The sequence below is a fragment of the Agelaius tricolor genome, unplaced genomic scaffold (genome assembly GCF_023055355.1).
Source record: "Agelaius tricolor isolate 1412-34295 unplaced genomic scaffold, bAgeTri1.0.p SCAF_11, whole genome shotgun sequence".
NCBI lineage: Eukaryota > Metazoa > Chordata > Aves > Passeriformes > Icteridae > Agelaius > Agelaius tricolor.
In genome coordinates, this window is record NW_027269271.1 from 25,421,944 (window position 1) to 25,443,857 (window position 21,914).

A 21,914-nucleotide genomic window follows, 5' to 3' on the forward strand; every position below is an offset into this window, starting at 1 on the left:
GCACTGTATAGACATGCTAGGTGAATGACTGTCTTTATCTACAAAACCTTTTTTGTTTTGTTTCAGCACCATTGTGTGTGGGCCTTTATCACATGCAAGGGGAAGTTCTCACTTGCCCAGCAGAGGAGCAGCAGAGCTGCCCATCCACAAACACCCCCAGAGGAGGCACTTAGTGTTTCATAGCTCTAGTAATGCACTTTAGGGGTGCTATTCTTCACCTAATAAAGGTTAGGAATATAATGCAATACTTGGAAAGAAGTATCTGTGCCAGTGAAATGGATTGAGCTGCGTGGTTTGTTCTGGATTCTTTTGTAGGGGAAAATTCATCCCTTCTTCAGTCTACCTTGTTACTGTTACTGGTATTTTGCAGATACAGAGCTGCATCCATGACAAACCCCCACCAAAACAAGCTGTTGCCAGAGCCAAGTGACTTCAAGCCACTTCCTAAGGCACAAGGATGGACTGTGACTGTAAGCCACGAGAACCTGCCTCACTCTTCCAGAGGTGTTTCCTGGCTCTTACAACCCCTGTCTCTAGCCAGGGCCAATCTGAAGCTGGGCCAGTCTGTGTCTGTGTATGGTTGCTATTCTGAGAAGTTGTGTGTTTTGATTTGCACATGTCAGCTACTGCTGTTCAGTCATTTTCATGCAAGTTGTCTCTACCCTGTGCAATTCCAGTGAGATAATGCAGTTGTCAAGAAGAGCAGAGTTTGGCACACCATGTTGACCAAGCTTTATTTGAAGCTTTCCCCATGTGCCATCTCAGTGTGGTGTCTTCATGTCATGAACATGGTTGTCTTTAGCCAAATGTGACTGTTCAGTGCACAAACCAATGTGAATGTAGTACCTCAATAAAATCTGGCATTTGTGTTGTATTTTTCTTAATTAATCATTTCCCCTCACTTTTGTTTCCTCAGAAGATTCTTGTGAATCTTGAAATTATTTTGAAGAATTTTCTAACAAAAGGTGAAGTTAATAAAGAATAAATTTTTGTAGGGGAGTTAAGATTTAAGCTGTTTTCACTGGCATTGGTATACACTGAAATGAATTGAAATAAACATCAAGAGTTGTTTTGCAGGTTCTTCATCAAAACATGTTGAAATATTTCTTGGGAAGCAAACTAAAATTTTCCAGTAGTAATTCAGTTTGGAGCACTAATTTGTGAAGTGTTGAGCTTCCTTCAGGTAATCAAAGAGCTCTAATTGCACATTTTATTTCTCCAGAAGTCTTAGGAACAGCCAACACAATCTTAACTGTCATATTTGAGTTGTCAGTTCTTTCAAGCTTTCAGTCTTGAAATCATGAACATTAGTGATAATGATTTCTTTTCATCTTGTGAGGGTTTTTTAAGGTGAGTGATCAAAAGAATTTCAAAACTGTTTAACCATGCTGTTGATATGAAGGCAGTAGACATTATAACTTCCATTTGCAGATCAGGCCTAAAATACTTACCTACCATGTCAATTTTGTCTGTTGCTATGCTTCAACTTGTTAAGACAGAATCCTTGTCTACTGTTTGGGAGTAACATCTTTTTGTGTGATAGTGCTTGAAATTGAAACTCTGTAGCTGTCTGGTACTGTGCATCAAAACCCCAAAGTGCTTCTGATCTCATCTGCTCTTGTGTGAAATAATACACCAGTGCCTCCCATTGAAGTAGAGAATGTGCTGTGTGTTCTTCCAATAGCTGCCTGTATATAATATCTCATTAAACTGCTGTTTGCCACCATGGACTGGCAGAAAATTGAAACCACATTGGATGCATAAAGAAAATGTTTTTATAACAACAGGATATAAACCTCATCTTCCAGCCTCACAACTTTCTTGATTGGGACTGTCAAAGAGCAGAAGGGAAAGGATTTATGAGTTTTGCCGTCTGGTTTCCTTGGAGGATGCCAGCCATGAGATAAAAGTTCTGGAAGCATATGCTTCATTTTGAACCACCAATAAAAGATTTATGGAAGATGAAAAGAAAAAATTAAGTTATTTTAACTTCATACAAATTTGAGTCAGCACTTCTTTAATTTTTAAATTCTAAAGATGCTTAAAAGTAACAAGATGGATATTTTGAATGTTGCAAGATCAAAATATCTTTGATTTCTGTCTCTTGGGCAATTTCAAAATCTTTGATTCCTCAAGTAACAAGGTTATTTTCCCCTCAGATACTGGACTATTTATTCATTTTGAGTCTCTTAAGGCACCAAAGTAACTCAGAATTAAAAGTGAAAAACAGAATGCAAAAAGAATGCTTCCAGTTCTTTGGTTATGCCCAATGTCTGTTTTTGTTTTCTGTCACTGTGCTTAGGAAAACCCATTCCTTTGCCCTTTTAGCTAGTTGCTTTGTAATTGAGGGTTTCTAAATGTCACCAAAAAGTACCTCCCACACAAGTTTGATTAGGGAATCAGCACACTGCCCAGAACAGCTTTCAAATGTAATGTGCAGTCACAACAAGGGCGACTCCCTGTGCTTAATAGGCATAATAAGCCCTAATGTACTTGTTAGACATAGCCCTAATTTTTGCCCTGGGAACATTTTAAGCTTAAATTGCTTAAATTACCACATAAAGCAAATTCAGGGCTGTTGTGCCATCAGCCATACAGAAGCTACTAAATCTCACAGGAGTTGCTGTGAGCATTTTTTATTGTTTTTTAAAGTTGAGGAGTTTTTCTAATCATAGGGACAAAATCAAAGTTGGGTGAAATAGGCCTCTCAGACTGTGGGATGTCGAAAGTGTGTTTGTGTGTGTGCACACACAGACACCAACAAAGCAGCATGAGCAGCAGCCCCTGATGGATTTCCTGGTCCCAACCAGGCTGGCTGATCCCCACTGGCAGTTCTGGGCCTGGCTGCTTCTTCCTTTGGAGTCACCCTGGCAGAAGTGGCAGCTCACTGCAAAATGATCTACTTTTGTCATCCCTGCCATTCTCTGATAATGCAATATTAGTAACTGCCCGTTCACTTGTGTGACTTAATCTTTGGGTCTAAGTAGAAAATACCTAATCAATACTGCCACACAATCAGTCAAGTATGTAATGATTTTCATAATAATCACTTTTAATTAATTATTCACTTTTAAAATAATTTCTGAAGGCTTTATCCTTTGCAATTTTTAAATTAGGGAAGAAAGACCAAAGAAAAGTCAGTTTTACTGAATGAAAATAATGCCTGTTTTAATGATTTTCCTAACATGACAAATGCTAGAGATCCTCACAACTGTTACATCCTTCAAGTTTTGGAATAATTGAAGCAGGAAAAGCATGAAGATTCAGCTACTTCCTAGGAATAAAAATGAGAAGTTTTGAAGTTCTGTTCTGTTAGCCTGAAGCTCACAGGAATCTTGTCTTTTAAGGTGAAGTAAGGAATTTAAAAAATTGTCCAATAGATTTTGAAGTGATCTTGTTATTTTCATAGTCATTTGTTTGGGACTGCAGGAATTTCAGAAAAAGTACATATTTTAATAGCTACTGAATAGTGGGGTAGAGATCCACTAATACTGTATTAAAAGCAGAGGATGAGAGGATTCTACAATGGACTGGCTTTTGAAGAATCTGAGCCAGGTGAAGGATGTCTGGTTCAAAAAAAAGAGATTTCTGCTGCAGAGAGAAATTGAAAAAGTTGAAAACCTCATCTGAAGAACCATCTCTGCAAGTTCCCTACACCGTTTATTTCTGAGTCTTTGGAACAGGTGCTGGTTTCTAGTGCTCAGCAGGATTATTGCACTTAGCATCCCTTTCCTGTCATTCTCTAGTTCCTGAGATGTGTGTAGAGTGTGTATAAAATACCTTTGTATGGGAAGAACCTACCCAGGCATTTCTGAAATCTCTACGTCTGAGGCCAATATACTGAAATTTAGATTTCACATGTATTATAAACCAGCCACTTGAAAACATCTTTTTAGTCCTATCCATTATTCCTATGCATTTTCCAACCCACATCCTTTAGAAAAAAACTGTTGAAGAGCCTTGCTTTATATACTGAGAGTACATTTTGATGGCAGCAGCAAAACAGAGTGGTGAAATTGATTAGTGGGAACAGGGTAAGTTCAAAGAGATGCATATAAGCACCTTTTTTGCATCTGATGTTTCAGGATACTAAAGATGAAGTGTATCTTCTGAAACCACAGCTTTCCTTTCCCCCAGTTTAAAAAGAAGCTGGTGGTAAAACGGTATTAAGGACCATGATTATTTTCTTTCCTCCATCAGCAGTGCTGAACTTTTTGCCAGCTGGGTCACACAGTGTGACCTAAAAGTTTTGAGGGAAAATGGGTTGTTCAGGCTTTGGTTGGCTGTGGATGAACTTCTGCAGGGGGCATGGACTTGATGGGGCAGCATCTTGTACCTCCTGAGCCCTCATCCAGGCAAAATCTGGATCTGTTCCAAAAGGGTGGGCAGAAGGAAGAGCCACACTTTGTCTCCAGAAATAAAGGAAAGTGAGCAGCTGGTTTATGAACATTCTGTGTTGTCAATTCTCATGTTTACTATGATTATCTGGATTTCACAAATAAACCTTGCATTGACCTGCTCCTTTGCCATTATTGCTGCCTCTGTTCTCCCTCTTCTCTCACACAGCTTGGAGCAGGTGGAAACCTTTTAGGTGTTGATGCAGGGTCAAGAGAGTGCTGAAGTGGCTCTGCAATGGCTTTATAGGACTGTACTCCAAAACAGAAAAGCCTTGTGGAAACCAAGCCTGAGGTCAGATCCATCCCAGCCCAAAGCTGTGACTTATTCTGAGGAGAGTGAGATGTTCCTCTTGTTCCTGATGAATGGCTGTTTGTTTGTGCAAACAAATGTGAGGTTAAGTATGTTTCCCCTAATGAATGTACTGAGAAATTGAATCAGTATTTTTGAATCAACCACAGAAATTTCAGTAAATTGGATCAGCTTCTTTTATAGTGCTGAATCAAAATGTCAGACCAGCACAACTCAATTATAGGAGAGGAAATAAAACAACATGCTGAATATCAGCAAGTTATTTCAAATTGCCAATGCCATAACTACCTGTGGGAAACAAGAACAGACAAGGCAAAGATTCAGCTGTGGGAAAAATGGCTCAGAGCAACTTGTTTGCAAAGTTTCAAAACTCATTTTTTCACCTCATCTGAGCTTTATAGACTGGCTGCACCCTTCAGTTACTGATTTTCCTAAAGAGATTTTTAGCTGCAAAGAAGTGAGGCAAAGTAATGGGAGAATCAGTATTTGTGTGTTTGGTTTTTTAAAAGGTAAAGGAAATACTTGTCCTTTCAGTCCAGTGTTGGTTTTCATTTTGTCTTTTTTAAAAAAGATCCCAAAATCCTTTCTCCAGAGGAGAAAATAATGCACCTGGGAAATTTTTCTTTTCACTTATAGGCAGAGATGATTCCTTATTTTGATGATGTTGAGAGACATGGTGCAGTGACTTTAATGTCGTGTGAGATTGTGTCTGAGTATTTCCTACAGCATGAAAAGCCAGAAGTTGCAAATGAAATATATGGATTTATTCATGATGAATACAACAAATTCAGAATCTCTCCACAATTAACAGGTAACTCAATAAATAGATTATGTATTCATGCAATACGTGTGTTTTTAAAAAATAGTAAGAGCAGTTTGAGCTACAGTTGGGAAAGCAAGTGCTGAAGTTGTTGGCTCTAATGGCTAAATGTACAGATCAGCTCTGAGTAATATGTTTCTTCTAAGGTATATTTTGTGAATATTTCGTATTTTTTATTTTCTCTGTTACCATGGGAAGGCAGGAGCTGGGAAAACAAAGGTCATGAGGACTGGATAAATCTTTTGGATAAAAAGATTGTGAAGTGGTGACTTCACAAGTGGTAACTTGTCCTGTAGGTCCTCACCTCTGCCCTGAGGATGAACGTCCTGAACCTGAGCATGAACTGCTGGTACAGCTGGTACAACACCACTGGGCTAAAACTGTGGTTTCCTTCAAGCTTTGATGAGTTTTTGGGTTTGTGGTTTTGCCTCTTCCCCTTGGTGCTGATTAGCATGTTAATGGGTGGCTGTTGGCATCAAGATCCCTCTAATACGTCACAACTGGAGAGCTTGTTCCACTCGAGGCAAATCATATTCCTTGCAGGTTATCCACAGGCAGTGTTTCATGTTTATCAGCTTAGCAACAGCAGGTAGTGTGAGGAGCCTGAAGAGTCCTCAGTGGTAGCATGTAATAAAGTCAAATAAAGTAATTTTCTAAGTTATGCAGAATATTGCAATATCTTAAATAAAAATAAAAAAAGGAGTTGTAAAGCACTGCACAGTCAATCTGTAGCCTTAGACAAGGGAAGTGGAATAATACTTTAACTCACCAGCTAACAGTTAATTATGAGCCAGCCAAAAATAAAACCATCACAAAACATGATGTCCTGTGCAGCTGCTTTTGGGAATAGCATAAGGAAGCATAAGATATCCCAGGACAGAGAAAAATGAAAGTGCAGAATTCTGTTTCAGTGATATAATGGGACTAAATTAAATCTGTAACTTAGTCTTGGGGAATTCAAACACCCACAGAAGGAATTCACTGGCAGAGCACTGGGCTGTGTCTAAGCAGTACTCAGTATGCATTGCTTATCCCACACGGTAACATCCAGGGAAAGGGAAATAGACAGAAGCAACAAGCATGAACGGTAAAAAAAGTTTACCCCAAAAGATGGAGTTAGAAAGGACTCTGAGAACAGAAGGCCTGTGGAAGTCATTGTTCTGTCTGGTCATTTACACCACAGACAAAATGATGGAAATAGTGTGGCTATGTCCTATCAAGAACACTGGCCAATAGATAGCCATGTCCAGCTTCATCATTACCTGCAAAAAATTCTTTGGCTCAGACTTATCTGGGCAAAATTGTCAGATGAAATGCCAGTGATAGACCATCTGTTTCCTTGTGCTGTTTGAAAAGCACACAAAGAAGGAGGAAAGGAAGGACCAGGTAAGACAAAGCCATTCTCCACCCAGGGCTTATTGCTCCAGAGGGGATGCAGGTGTGCTGCTGTAGCAGGGAATTCAGTGAGGTTGTGTCCATGTTTCCTTCTGCAGCTGCCAGATCTCAGGCTGCCTGCTCAGCACCCACACTCAGTGACTCACTGCAGTGGCAGGTCACCCAGGAGCATGGCACTGCCAGCTGCTCACATCCAGGCCTTCACACACTCCTGCACTTTTCCTAATGTCTAACACGGCAGCAGAGATGTGAGAGAAAGGTTTTTGGGAAAGTTATTTTTCAGCCTTCCAGACTTCAATTTCTTCCTGCCTCAGGAGGAAATGGTGTTTGTGTAGGTTTCAAGTCTCATGGAATAAGATGATTCAGGGAAAAGTATTTGAAGTTTTGGATTCTGGGTCACACCACCCCTAACATTTACACTTTTTTAATTTGTTCTTCTCTCTCAGGTACACCGTGTTCAGTTCAGTATCTAAAACTCTGGGGTCTGGCTGGAAAATATTAAACTAATCCCTGGTAACTTCCAGAATCTAAGATCATCTGGGTATTTATAAGGTATGTCTTGAAACATGTTTGGAATATGAATATTTTAACAGATGTTTGTGTAACACATGGGCTTTCCAGTCTAATGCCTAGGAAGAGTAGGAGCCCCCCAGTATTAAAGGCCCATAACAGCCTTTTAAAGAGTAAATCTTTAGGAGGCAGGAATGCTGCACATGCTTAAGAAAGGAATAGAGGGAAACACCCAGAAGCTCACATTTCTCTGGAATTCAAGGAGCAGACTTCATATGTCATTAAGCACAAACTAACCCTGGCAATTAGATCTGTGGTTACCCATTATGTTGTGTTAATGAGAAGCATCAGTTTAAAAAAGAATAGCATTTCTTAAAGCAAAAATACCATCACAATCTTTGTTGCTTATTTTAGCATAAGGAAATTCAGTAGCTTCAATGTGCACTTACATTCTTAGAGTCAATTTAAATGTCATTTTATTTATCTACAGAACACAATTAACACATGTCTAATATACCAAGACTGTTGTTGGATCTTGAACTAATTCAGGTGAATGTAGATTTTTGTGCCACTGGAGCTGCTTTGAGGGGAGGCAGTTGCTCTTCAGCTGCCAAGGCCCCATAGCTGCAGGTTCCACTTTTACTCTGTGGACTCCCTTTCTGCTGCATCCCTGCAGATGATGTCTGTAAAGCTGGATCTCCCAGCAATGATCAATAAGCAGATCAGCAGTGCGAGAGATTAGGCAGGGTGGTGGGCCAAGAGAGAGCTGCTCTTCCCTACACAGCAGCACCAATCTCCAGCCAGTCAAAGATTTGCTGTCAAGTGTGACAAGCAGAGAACTGAACCCTCAATAAATTTGTTCAGACATTTTTATTTTCTGTGTACTGGGGCTGAACAAAATACTTAAGGACTTCCAGGCAAGCATTGCATGCCCCAGCCAAAGTAATTTCCTCCACTTTCCATAGCATTTCAGCTGCAAAAAGTAATGAGAAATACTTGGCTACTGTGATTTTCAACTACATCTATTCAGTCTTCCAGAACTGAATGGTTTAGCTGGATGCTGGAACATCAGAGTAAAATTCTCTTCATCCATCAGTGTTCTGAGACCAGAACACTGGGCTTCTCCTTCCATCAGGAGCTCCTGTAATATCCATAAAACATTTTTCAAGATTGTGTTTAAACTCCTCAGAAAGTACACACTTGTGTCACTTCTGGACAATGCTGTGTGAGTCAAGGGTGCTTTCATCAGGTCAGAGCTGAAAGCAGATTGTGCTTGTTGCTGCTCTCATATGCATTGCTGAAATTGAGTCTTTGAAAGCCCATGATGTGAATGGCTCCAACCAATATAAGAATTAGGCCTTGAATCTTAACTAGATATTGTGATCCTTCTAAAACAGAGTTACTTGAAGTACTTTTATAAAAAGGAATAGTATTTTTGTCATCAATGTTTGCCTACCATTGTTGAAGACCCAAAGTCTCATAATTTACAAGGACTGTAGAATTACAATAATTTTTCATTATTCCACTGTGTCATATTTTCATTCAAAACTTCCTGTTCATCCAGGGACATCCTAAGTACCTACCTGAAACTCAAAAGCACCTAAGTGATCCAAGTGAGCACACAGAAGAAGAGGTCCATGTGATATCCATGGTACATGGGTGTTTCACTGCAGTTGACTTGGCTGGCATTAGCACTGAGATGCCTTCAGACAGCCTTAGGTGCCCACTTGTGTCCTTCCTGCCTCAAGGACTTCTTCAAAAACTCTTCTGTGTGGGCGATGGGATGGTGGGAAATCAGGGGAGGACAAAGTTCCTCTAAGTAGCTTGAAGAATGGAATGTGAACACTTCTTTGGAAAGGTGCTTTGGTTGTTTTGCTGTGCCCAGACTCCCTCAGTTCAAGCAGGAGTGAGTGGCTGTAGATGTGCTGCAGTGGAAACGTTTAGTAGTCAAGTACTGTCTGTTGCAAATTGCTTTGCTCCTGAACCCAGTTTTGGTTGCTAAGTGACAAAAACCTAATTGTCTCTCATGACTTTGACTAAGCCAAGCATTTGAAAGCAAGAAAGTGAAGTGATAAGGATGATGCAGCTCTCCTGCTGTCCATATAACAAGGCAGGTTTGGTACTAATCTGTTTTCCAGGGCAGACAAAGGTGTTTGTTTGCTGTTCTCCACTAACTTTATTATTCCCAATGGTATTATAGAGAATTACATTAATTGCTATGGTAATCATAACAAGAAGCAATTACTTTCAGCAAACAGCAATTACTTCACCTTCCCAAATTTGTTTGTAGCCACACCTGCCCTTAATCCCAGATTTATAACAAACTTTTTTTTTCTAGAAATTAAAAAAGGAAAGATACTGCATGCTCCTTGGTGGTGAGAGTGTGCAAATCTGCATGTTAGGGATCTTACCCATGGCCAAACCCCAAGGACAAAACCAGATATTTAAAATTCTCATTACTTTTATTACTTTTGTAAGCATCTCATGTAAGCAGGGATGGCATCTCATCTTGTCAGGGGTGGCTTAGGACTGCTTTTAGTTGTGATTGGTAAATGGTGTAGACAAGAATAAAAAATACTTGGGAAAAAGAAGTAAAGTAAAAGCTGGGACCAGCTTGGTTTCAATTAAGATAATCCATAATGTTGTTCTTACTTTCCTATCTAAGGACTTTAAAGAAGGCACTGATGTGAATATAGATTTAGAAGGTATTAGAATAAAAAACATTACAGTGTTTTCTGTGTTAACATATGATTGTTACTGGGCAAATGGATGAAATACTGTGGCATGAACAGTACTCAAGTGTTATTGAATGCCTCACAAAGGCATTTAATTAAATCTAAAGATCAAATTCCATATGTTCAAAATGTGTATAATAGCTTCCCCCTGTGTTTCTTTTGTTTTTTAAGCAATGTCTCTTACCCAGTAGTACTTCATAAACTGTTTTGGCTTTTTTTAATCCTTTGTGTCTGACCTAGATTGAAAACTTTTGTTGATAAACAGCTCCAATGGTATTTACTATTTAAAGCAGAATTCCTCCACATCACTAATATCCATTAAACCCTTCAGAATGAGAAGCCCCCAAACTACTAATTACCAAGGTGCTGTGTTGCTCACATAAGTAAACTGAGAAACATTTACTCCCTATTTTTACTTGGAAAGATGGCGTTTTCTGCTCTGTGCTCTCCAGTGCAAGGCCAGCCCTGGAAAATACCCAGAGGCACATTAGCAGAGGATTTTGTCTAGCCAGGATGAAGGTGGAGGATCAATAAGAATCGATGCCCTGTTTCCCACCTATCTGCCACATTTAGAAGTGTTCTCCAGAATCCAGAGCAGTACAACCCATAGCTGGGGCCTGGAGTCAGCACAGCAGGCTAAGGAAAATGAAGGGAACCTAGCACTGAGTTGGCTCACTAAAATTTTCCGTATGCACATGGTGCCCCAGGTTTGGCTTGCCATGGCAAAAGTACATCCCAAATCCATAAGATGTATTTCATCCTTGTAGCAACTCTTTTTTCTCTGGAGAAAGGGCTCTACAATGTTAAATAATGGTGATGTTTTTCAGTGCTCCTTATTTCTAGTGTAGTGATTTATGGTCCTGGGCCTGATAGGCAGAATAAGCAGAATCCCTGGGGGTTTTCTGCATGGGAACATTTGCCAAGCCCTGAGCAGCACAACTCATAACAGTGCATTAAGACCATATTTGCTTTTAATCTCTGCTTCACTCTGTGTGCCAGCAATTTTGAGGAATAATTGACATTACCTTGAATCCAATGGTGTGCCTACACTTGTTTTTGTGAGCAGACGTGATCTCAGTCTGCTTGCTAGGAAAATACCATCTCCAAACAATGGGCTAGCAAAGCCCTGAGTCTGGCCTGGTATCTGCATTTGCTCAGTTTCAGGATTGTGCTGTATGGCTCACAGCCAGCCTGAAACACAGGCTGGGAGAGCTCAGGAGAGAGCAGGAGAAGGGAAAAGAAAGGTGGACTGGTCTTAAGGAAGTTGAAGTGAGGTTTATAAAACTGACTGTAGCCTACTTCTCCATCAGACCATGGGGATTAAGCACCTTGCTGCATCTCTAGATACCTGGATTTAATTAAAATCTTGCTTAGTATGAATTAATGTGATAGGAGTCAGAATTCTTCTTGCTAGGTGCTTTCTTTAAATGAAATATAATCTAATTATGTGTACGAGTTATCAAGGAAACTGTATCATAACTCCCTCAGCACAATTCCAGAATATAATCCCAATGGCTTAGTGTTTGGGATAGTGCAATGCTGCAAGTTTGAACACCATGTGATTTTTAAGCAATGAGTAAAGCATGTGAACTGCCATTGTACACATCTTGTCTTCCAGTGCCCAGTTTTCAAATAGCAGTTCAGTTTTCCAGCTTTATTTATGTGGCTCAGAAGGGCAAAGGACTAAACTAAAACAGTTTTTCCCAGAAAAACCATTTCATTAAAACCTGACATTCAGCCACTAAAGAATTCTCCAGTGGCCAAATGAAAACTGAAGAGTGTTGAGGGATATTAATGTCGTGCTAAGCCATATCTGCCTTTGCCTTCCAAATTAGAAACAATCAGAATTAGCTGAGAAAAAAATTGCTCCAGTCAAATCAAAATTTAAAAGATAAAAAATTATTAGAGTGAAGTAAATTCATGGCAAATGTGAAGGGCAGCTGGAAATGTGAATTAATCAGCAATATGGATATGGAGATCATGAAAACAAAATTGTTCAACAAAATTGTAGCAATGTTGTTTTCTTCTTCTTCCCAGACAATTAACAATTTGGATTGTCTATTTTACCACTGATTAAAAAGCTGAAAGACTCATTCTGATGTGCCAGAGGATTACAAGAGAAGGCATCCAAGTGTAGAGCCACTGCCTTAGGCCCACTCACCACAGACAGCTGCTCCCCTGTTGCCTCCCTCAGTACACCAGGCCACTGGCTCTTGGTACCTAAATTCTCCATGTTTGCTTGGAGTTTTGATGAACATTGTAGTCTTCATCACCAGGATGAAATAAAGAACTTGAAGCACAAATAATGGGTAAGCTACTGTATCTGGTATTTCAGTGAGACAGGGACTAGGCTTCTTTATTCCTGAATTTACAAAAGCAGCTCTAATTAACAGGATGTTCATGGATCTGCCAGATTATGTACAGACCATGTGCAGTCCTTCTATGGAACTGGCCCAGCACCCTCCAAAGAAAGAGAGCTGTTGCAAGTTATGCTAAATATGGGACCATCTTTATTGTTGGGTGTAAAATTCTTATCCAGAGGCACAAGAAAGCTTGTGATAGTGGATGGCTACATCCACTGGAACAAACATCTTACTCTGATCCTTTCAGATGATCTAAAATCTTACAGGAAGAAGAAAACAGATTGTTTCAGTAGCCAAACAGTATAAATTATAATAAATTATCCTTTGAACAAGCAACGGATCCTCAATGTGTATATGTACATTTTGGGAATATGGGTATTTTAAAAATGCTTCCTAAGTGTATATCAAGACTCCATCAAAGTGCTTTTATCTTTATTTTATGCAATGCAAATTTAATTCTCTTTTGCTACTCATATTCTCAGTTTAAGCAAATCAAAAAACAACTTAGACTTTTAAAAATTATAGCATGAAGAACAATAGACGTCCTTCTTTTGGCACCATGGGAAAGCTGCAACAATTTCTTTAAAGAAAAGCCATAAATGCCATTAATCTAAATTGCCAGGGAGCAGATGCAGAGGGCAGCTGACAAATCATTTGCTGTTATAAAATAAAGCATCCTTTTATGCAAATGAGCATCAGTGGTACTGGGATAGGTAAGGACACATTAGGAAGCTTAGGAGCCAAGTTCACAATTCCAGTTTCTTTAGCATGATTTCTGTGACTTTTATGACTTTTAGTCATTTAATCCTGTCCATGCAGTAACTTCATTTCACATTCCTGCTCCCAGTCTCTTCCAGGTCCCCTTGTCTTATCCCCTTCTTTTGGCATTAGGCTTGCACCAGCCATGGCACTTAAGCAGCACATCCTCCCTCCCTCTCATCACAGCCCAGGGCCTTCTAGCACCACTCACCTTCTGTGCTCCTATAAGGTGGAATCATGCACTGTTCATGATTTTTTAAAAAATTAAATATGAGCTAAGCTAGTTTTAAGTTTACATCAGCCATAACTCCCCACCCAATCCATTCCTCCCAACCCAAACCCTGCTGTACAAGCAAAATAGGTAGAACACAGCAAAGATGTGTTAAAGGCAGTGTCTCTCCCAGCATCAGGTGAGGGCTGTAACACAAGGCTTTCCATTCTGCATTCCTTTGAGAGTCCTGCAAGGCAACTGCACTTAACAATTGCTGCTACAATTACTCTCTCATTTTTAAAAGGCTTTTTCTCCTTCATTGCTATTTGGTAGCAATGGTGTTAATTGGTGGAGACCCCTTGCAGTCTGCAGTTCTAGTTAAGGATTGCTATGGATTGTCACAGAGCAGAGCTTTAAGGAGTGGTTAGGAAATGCAAAGTGTGTAAAAAGCAGCATAATGATCTGCTTGAACAAAGAATATTTTGTTTTCTGACAGGCAGATTCTGCTCTGATTTTGATGAGAGCAAAGCTGTCCTGCTTCGCTGAGTTTCTTTTACTAGCTCTTATCCATGGCAAATGGGCATTTTAATTTACAGCTGCATATTACACTTGTTCTTACACACCATTTGCAGTTTCCACTGCTTCTCATTGGAGATTATTTCTCTTGAAAGGAAAAGATCAAGCAAATTAGTGGACAGCATTCACAATGAATCTTCCTCCTTTTCCTTAAGGATATTCCTGAATTGCAAATGCTGAGAACATGAAATGGTTCACTACTTTTTAAATAGCTGTCTGTGTCAGGGTTAATTAGACTCCATCAGATAGCCAGATATTCCTAGAGAAAAAATCTTTGAGGTTATCTCTGCAGAATCTGACTGCTCTGAAGGGCATGGCCACCTCAGCTCTGCAGGCCAGCATGACAAGTCCTGATCATGTTGGGACTAATCCAAATTCCTGCATCAAAAACCTGTGGAAATGGGGATTGGCTACTCTAGTATAGTTGCAAAGGTGAAGCCAGTTCCATGTGAGTTGTGCTTTGGAAAACACACATGTAGTAATAAACAAAGGAAATAAATGACATCTGGAAAGAATCACTGAGGTTTCCAGGTTTTACAATGCAAAACCTACTTGCTGCTTCGTTTGGATTCCTGTTTAAGATGCAGCTGCTGTGGGAGTACGTGCAACATATTTAATTTGAAAATATTCCCAGAACTTCTTTGCTGCAGACGGAACTTGCTCAAATGAGTAAAGAAACATATTTAATTCTTTAAATCTCAGAGGGTTGTTTTGTTTGCCACAGATGTCACCCACAGCAAACATTTTTAATTAATGGCTCTCTAGCACTCATGTTACCTTTCTCACTTGCCTGACTTTGAGGGCAGCTAATTTCTGTGTTTATCTGTTCTACTTGGCATGTACATGATGTGCTAATGAAGAGAGAAAGAGAACAATAATGATGCTCGGCACTTATACAGCATTTATTTCATTTTACTGCATAAATATTAATTGTGAATCTTCACAAAAGCCCCAAGGAATAGATTAATACTATTATCTTTCTATTTAGGGAGATAGAAGCAAAGGTGAAAGACTATGAAAAGGAAACAGAAGTGCACAGATGTACTTTGCAAAGCTTTTTATAGCTTATGAAAGAGGTCTGTAGATGTTGTTTATAAATCTGATTACAGTTTATATTTAGGTGTTAGGGGAATAGTAAATCTTGCCTTCCTCCCTCTTTCCTGGGAACCTGACAAATGAGGAGCAGAAACATCCTTAGAATTTAACCATGTTAAATTCTAAGACAGTTACACCATCAGGAAGGACTTTGCTTCCAAAACCTTTATTTCAACAAGCATTAAAGATAGTAGAGACTTGGAAACAGAATGAATAAAAGCCACTTATGTCAGTTAGGCACTGCTTCCCTGCCAGGCTGCTTTCTCCAGCAGAAATCACCCTGCTCCTCCATGCCCTGCCCTGCTGCAGTGCTCTTTGGGCTGCTTTAGTGGCACTGCAGGTCCCCACACCACAGTTCTTGCATCTGTCCCTTGAACCTAAAATGGGCAAGAGAAAGGACACCTTGTTTTGGACAGATGATAAGCACTGTCTGTGCTATCATCCAGCTTATGAAAAACTCTCCAGGACTTCTTTAGTAACATTGAATATATTTAGTTCCAAAGAGCAGAAATTAATCACTTCAGCAATTAAGGCACTTGATTCTATGATAGCATTACTATCCTTGAAGAAATACAATACTTGAATGTTTTTCATTGCTTGTATTCCTTGAAAGATGCATTTGCCCTTTCAAAACAGAGACATTATGTTCTCAAAATCCATTTCCAATTGAAAAGCCTCCCACTGCCTACATGCAGGTGTGGCTGTTTTCTGATTGCTCCTAATCAAAGTTCAGGGTTGCTGCATTTCCTGTGCAAGGGAGAGCAGGATAAATGCACGTTAATGAAATGGAGGAAGCAATATTAGTCCCAGAGATGAAAACAGATGGGTTTACTCTGACTTCCATTGAATTTGCAGAAAGGGACCAAACATTTATTTTAGACAGATGATGTTCAATTAGATGCAACGTTTTTATGTACAGAGTATATAATAAAAAATGTGTTTCTATCCTTTGGGATGACTCCTGTGCAAGTTGAGGTGTGAATGTCCCCACGTCAGTTTGTCTCCTCACTGTGGGAAGGGCAGCACTGCAGCATTTCATGGCTTAGCTTGTGAATAGCACTTGGGGCCAAACCTGCAGCACAGAATGGCCAGGACAGGAGGCAGGACAAACTTGGTGAGTCCTGGCATTGCTCAACAAGGCAGCACCCAGCTTGCAGCTCTCCAGGTGCTTTGTCAGGCCACCCGTGTAGGGGTGAGCCTGGCATGTTTTGTTAAAGCACCGGCTTAAACGTTTCAGTGGTTTATCAGAGCCAGAGCTGAAGAGACATTAAAGAACACAAAGCACACACTTTTTAGTTAGTTATTCCTGGTTTTAACAAGTTTTTCAGGATTTTCTTCCAAAGTACCGCAAGCTAGAAGGTAACTTAGAATTTCCAAAGCTGAAAGTGGTGCTGAAGGCCCTGCCCTCTACTCTGAATGTCAATCCTTGCTTGTACTCCAGGTTCATTGCAGTAACCTCCTGAGTACAGAAGATTTTCCTCCCCAGAGTGTTTTCTCTGAGATACCAGCAAATGTAAAAGTAGTACTTTGACATCATAGTTAGAGATGACTTCTTCAAATCTTCCTTGTGTTCCTTAGTTAACACATTTCTACTTTTCAGAACTGCCATAGGTACTTTATAGTTGGTGTACTGTGAGACACAGTGGTTGTGCTGACACCTTTGTAGAGTTGTGGCTTCCAGCTCATTGTGAACTTGGCAGTGAGTCTCTGCTGGTGGCTTTGCTGCCTGTATTAGGTAATTTTGCTGCCTTTTCTCAGTTCATGTTCCTCACTCCACCTACTGTCTGGTACTCCTGCTGACACAGGCATTTAACGTGCATAATGCAATCTGTGACCAGAGCCACTTGGAAAGCTCCTTGTTTTCAGTAACAAAATGTACCAGTGTCTCATGTAGCTGTTGTAGCAAATGTTGCAGTCAATTTCTTTTTGTGGATTTTGCCACTCTATGATGAGCAGCTGTTTGGGGCAGACTGCAGCTATGCAAAGGTGCACTCACTGGCCTAGTAGAGCCAGGGTAGTGTGTGACTCCTGCTATGTCTGCTGCCTCCTTTGACAGAATTTTTGCTCTGATCAGCTTAATTTTTTCTACTTTTTTGCTTCCTGAAGGAAAGCAGTGAAATTATTTTAAGTGGCATCCCAATAAATTTTCATTTCAGAAATAAATTTCAGTAAATTAGACCACAAGTGATTACAAGACAGACAGGCTGCTAGTGACTCAGGATATTTCTTTTGATTTCTTTTAAATTATTATTTTATTTTAATAATTATTTTATTTTAATCCTGCACAAAGCACTGCACTTAAAATTGTTCATTTGACCCAAACAGCCCCCATTCAATCTCCTGGCAATCAAGGAAACACAAATCCCCTCAATGCAATTTTGTTTTCTTAAGTGAGCAAATGCAAAGTGTACTATGTCAGTATGGGCAAATTCAACCTCACTGCATCTTCTGGTTACTCTGAACCATTCACAGGCAAAAACCTTTCTCTTCTTTGCAGACCTCCACATACTTTGGGAAAAGTGCCTTCCCAGCAGGGCCTGGTAGTTGGCTGTAAGTTTCCAGGAGTCAGTAAAAGCAGGTGGGTTGGGCTGATCTCTTGTATGAACCCACCAGTTTTTGACAGAGAGGCTTAAATGTTAAAAAACTGTAGGATCCTAGCAAGTATGAAGAACATTGTTGTCTCATCCCTTTGCTTTTTAATGGAGATTGCTCCCTGTAATATATATGAATATATTGATTTCTCTTTTGAGTCAATGATAAAACATGTTTCTGCAGCTTTGCTTTTCATTAGGCTGCATTTGTAACTGGTGCCAATAAATCATGATCTCGAGCTAAATGGGAGCAGTGGTCTCTTACCCCTGGTGTTCCCACTGGGGCTGTTGGTCTCTACATCCACAGGGATCAGCCCCTGGCCAGAGCTGCTCCCCAAAAGCACTGCTGTACTTGGGAGGCCTGTGCCAAGGGGTTTAGGAGCTACAGAGATCCTGGCAATCCTTCCTAGGATTGCTCCAGAATTTTGCTGGAGCTACCAAGCCAGCACTTGGAATTTTAAATTGTGAGCTCCAAGACTTGAGGGATGCAGTGAATATTAATTCTGTTTTTTATAGGACTGAAGCCTTTCTGGGGAAGGTGATAAGGCAGCCCTGACCTGATAAGGGCAGCTCAGAGTTTTAATGCAAAAAGGAAATGGCAGACTGTGCAAATGGGATCTGGTGTTTTATTCCATGGAAATCTAAGAGAATTGTTCAGTGAAAGTGGTGTGAGGCCTTCTGCTAAATGAGTTGCTTGAAAGAAAATGAGCTGACTCATTGGGTCACACCAGGAGCCTTTTTACTGGGCTGGCTGGGTGGGTGAGTTCTGTTTTCGCATGGTCTTCACTGGGTTTCCTCTGATTCCCTTTGAAATTGAAATTTTTGGCTGAAATAATGACCTGTGGACCAACCTTTGCAAAAGATTATGTATCATTCTATATTGCATCTCATCAAGCCACACCTTCAGAGCCACAATTACCAGATTAGGACTGGAAAATCATGTCAGGCTGCTTATTCAGATCAACAAGTTTGGTTTTTAGCTTTGCTTCTGAGGGAGGTGACAGAGCAGGGCTGTCTGCGCCAGGAATGGAAAGGCTGCCTTGGATCCTCTTTTCTGGGGAATTGGACCACAGCCATTGGAGAGCTTTCATTTTTCTGTAAAAGTATTTTAAATAAAATCAGGATTTAGTGCACATTGTAGCATCTCTACTTGGACAGAAGCTGGGAGCAGCAGGTTTCCACTATTAGCTTTCCTCTAATTCCAGATACTATTCAGCTGTCTGGGACTTCTGATACAATCTTGGTGTGAAAATAGCAGCATATCACATGGTGGGTAAATCTCTTTTCTTATCAGTAAATAAAGCATTTCATTTCTAGCGTATTATTGCAATGACAGCGCTAACAATGAAACCTGAAGAGCAGTTACACTTTGACACAGTTGAAAGATAAATCTGAAATGATCCTTTTCCCTAGTACCAGAAGCTACTCTCTTTTTTTCTGCCTCTCTACCTCATTGCAATGAGCTAGCTGCATTTGACCACCGATCCCCTGCTAGTTATCTTCTCTGGTGCTGAAGAATCAAATCTTCACTCCCAGAGTGCTTGTTCTTCACCTGGTTGTAAACAACACCCTACTGCAATCAACTTGAACTAAATTAGTACTTGAGGGCCTAAGGAGGCCAAAGACTGCTGGGCCTCCTGCTTCTGTGCTGCTGGATTGTTCTTGCTTGCTTCCATATTATTCTTTTACAACATTGTATTTGTGGTGGTTGAGGAAATTATGTGTTCTCTGCTGGAAAGTTTAGTAAACACAGGAAAAAATTGCATGCAGTGACTGAAGACTCTGGTAGAGGTTAAGCAGACAGGTCTCAGATATAATAAATGCAGATAATTCTGGCTTAAGACAGAGAACCAGAGTGTAGAACTGCAAGGCCCCTTTGGGGGCTCAATTTCAATTCAGGTCACACAGGCTCAGCAAACCAACCAGCTAAATCACCTCCCCTCTGTTCCTGAGCTAGGCAGGAATGCTGCAAATTCCTGTACAACAGCTAAGCCCTGAGTGCAGCTCCTGCACCAATGATTCCCGTGTTCCTTCTCCACAAGTTGCCTTCTCTGTCCTCTGAGCCTTTCTGGTGGGCAAAGCCAGCAGTCCTGCTTACAAAGATAGGATTGATCTACCTGTGCACCAGGCATGTCCCTGACTTCTCAGGTTTGGTCATATCTGTATCTGGTATGGCCACCACAGAAAATATGGGGGAAAAATAATAAAAGCAGTAGAGCCTTTCTGCACTTGTGACTTCTCTTTTTCTCCCAATCCCAAATTAGTGGTGTCCTTATTACTTTTGTGTTATAAGTCACCTCAACTCCTTACCAGGTTCCCAGCTACCTAATAAATAAATTCTATATTGCATCTCATCAAGCAAACCTTCAGAGGCACAATTACTGGAATTTCCATTCCATTAGAATGGAAAACCATGTCAGGCTGCTTATTCAGACTCTTAACTCTTCATCCACTCACATTTATTGCCTCATTTGCTCAACTTCTCTCTTGGTACAGAAAGTACAATCGTTTCTGTTCATCTAGTGGGCCTGTGTTCTTGCTTCCCTCTTCTGCCCCTTTCGTCACACTGGTCTCCAGTTTCCACAGAAACTGCAAGCCTTGCCTACCCTTGCAATCATGGTTCCTTTGTTGCATTTCATGACTGCAGAAGAACATTAGTTTGCTCCAGGCATTTAAGTAGTGAAAAAGATGTATTTGATTCCCTCCACAGAAACATAATTTAAATGAGAACAGCCTCAGACCACGGAGGGACTACAGAGAGAAGGTTATTGTGCAAAGATCACCGTGTGGAAGCTTTAATGAAATAGTTTCACAGAGCACATAATGGCAAATGAAGGCAGGACCTTGAGATCTCAAGAGGAGATAAGACTATTCTAATTCCTCTAATGCAGAAGCAACAATGTCCTTAAAATAGAAAGCCAGCAAGATTAAGAGATGCTGCTTACAGCTGCCAGCATTAGCTTTGTCTGCAGTGATGGCATGGGGCTGCCTGTGCCTGAAAGGAAACGGAGCAGCTGAAGGTGCTCTGTGCTGCCTGCTGTGCAGGAGGCCAGAGAAACAAGCCCCAGACCTCACCTCCTGTTTGCACTTCTCTGACAGGGCAGTGGCCAGCAGGAACACAGAGATCACCTGGAGCAGTGCCTGGGAGGGCACAATCACCGAGCTTGGTTCAGTGCTATCATCTGGAGGTGTTGCCTACCAGAAACCTCTCCAGTTGTGTTCCCACTGCTCCTGCAGGAATGAAAGAAAAACAGAGCAATGTTTTCATCCTGTGCCCAAATGCCAACTATTAGGGGCCAGCATTGGTAGCCAAGGGAACAGTCCTCCCTCAGGAAAATAAGAAAAGCACAGCTGAGCAGCATGTAGAGAGGACAGAGCACAAAAGGCTCGTTCGATCCTGAGAACATTTGGATTTTGTTGTGGGGTTAGAGTTGTTTCTTTTTTTTTTTTTTTTTTTAATAAAGATGTCTAGTTCTAGTCTTTCATCCATTCAGAGCACTCAGACTGCCTGCAATCCAAAGTGCTGGGGTACTCTTCAGTCTTTAATGGGTTCTCAAAAATCTTCAAACAGCTATTGCAATCCCATCAAGTAAATGCACAGTTGGGTCTGAGCTCAAAAATTCCTTCAGTCTCCAAAATTCAGATGTGTCTCTGTGTGTGTATGCACTTAGCCACTGGCTCAACCCTGGCTACAGATGGGAAGTGAAGAAGCCAGTGAGGAAAGGCTGTATTTTTGTCCTGGCCCTCATCTCTTCTGCCCCACAGGGGGTTTAAGCCTGGACCTTATATAATAAATGCCCATCAACACCCACTCTATGCCCTAGAGTCATATTCCTGCCTGGAGTTTCACCCCATAGGGATTGCAGGGTTAATTAACAGGGGACATCTTGGGTTGTGGAAGATTTCTATTTCAGGTTGTCCAGACACCTTGCAGGACTAATTTGATCTGATTTGGGATTCTATTCCAGAAAATACGTGATCTGAATATGCCATGATCTGGATCTGGCTCCTTCATTAAATTAGGATTGAGATAATTTCCTTTAGGAACAGGCATAGCTGGAAAAAAGGATCACCTGTTTATCTCCAGAGCTAAACAAGGTAGTCCAGCATCTCTAAGGAGTCCTCCCAGGCTCCCTGTTGCACACAGTACAA

At 40.7% G+C, this 21,914-nt stretch overlaps 1 protein-coding gene across 5 annotated transcripts in view; it reads left to right on the forward strand.

Moving 5' to 3' along the window:
• SHISAL2A (shisa like 2A) overlaps positions 1-21,914 on the forward strand; it is a 51,540-nt gene that overhangs the window by 18,305 nt on the left and 11,321 nt on the right. For 2 of the 5 annotated variants that reach the window (XR_011680650.1, XR_011680649.1), the window contains exons 3-5: positions 371-470; positions 5,344-5,518; positions 7,369-7,474. Coding sequence is in view for 1 of the 5 variants with exons in the window: in XM_071436748.1 (XP_071292849.1) it covers positions 371-470; positions 5,344-5,518; positions 5,824-5,930 (382 nt within the window). In the remaining 4 variants the exon portion in view is untranslated. The other 3 variants (XM_071436748.1, XR_011680651.1, XM_071436749.1) reach the window with 3 other exon arrangements.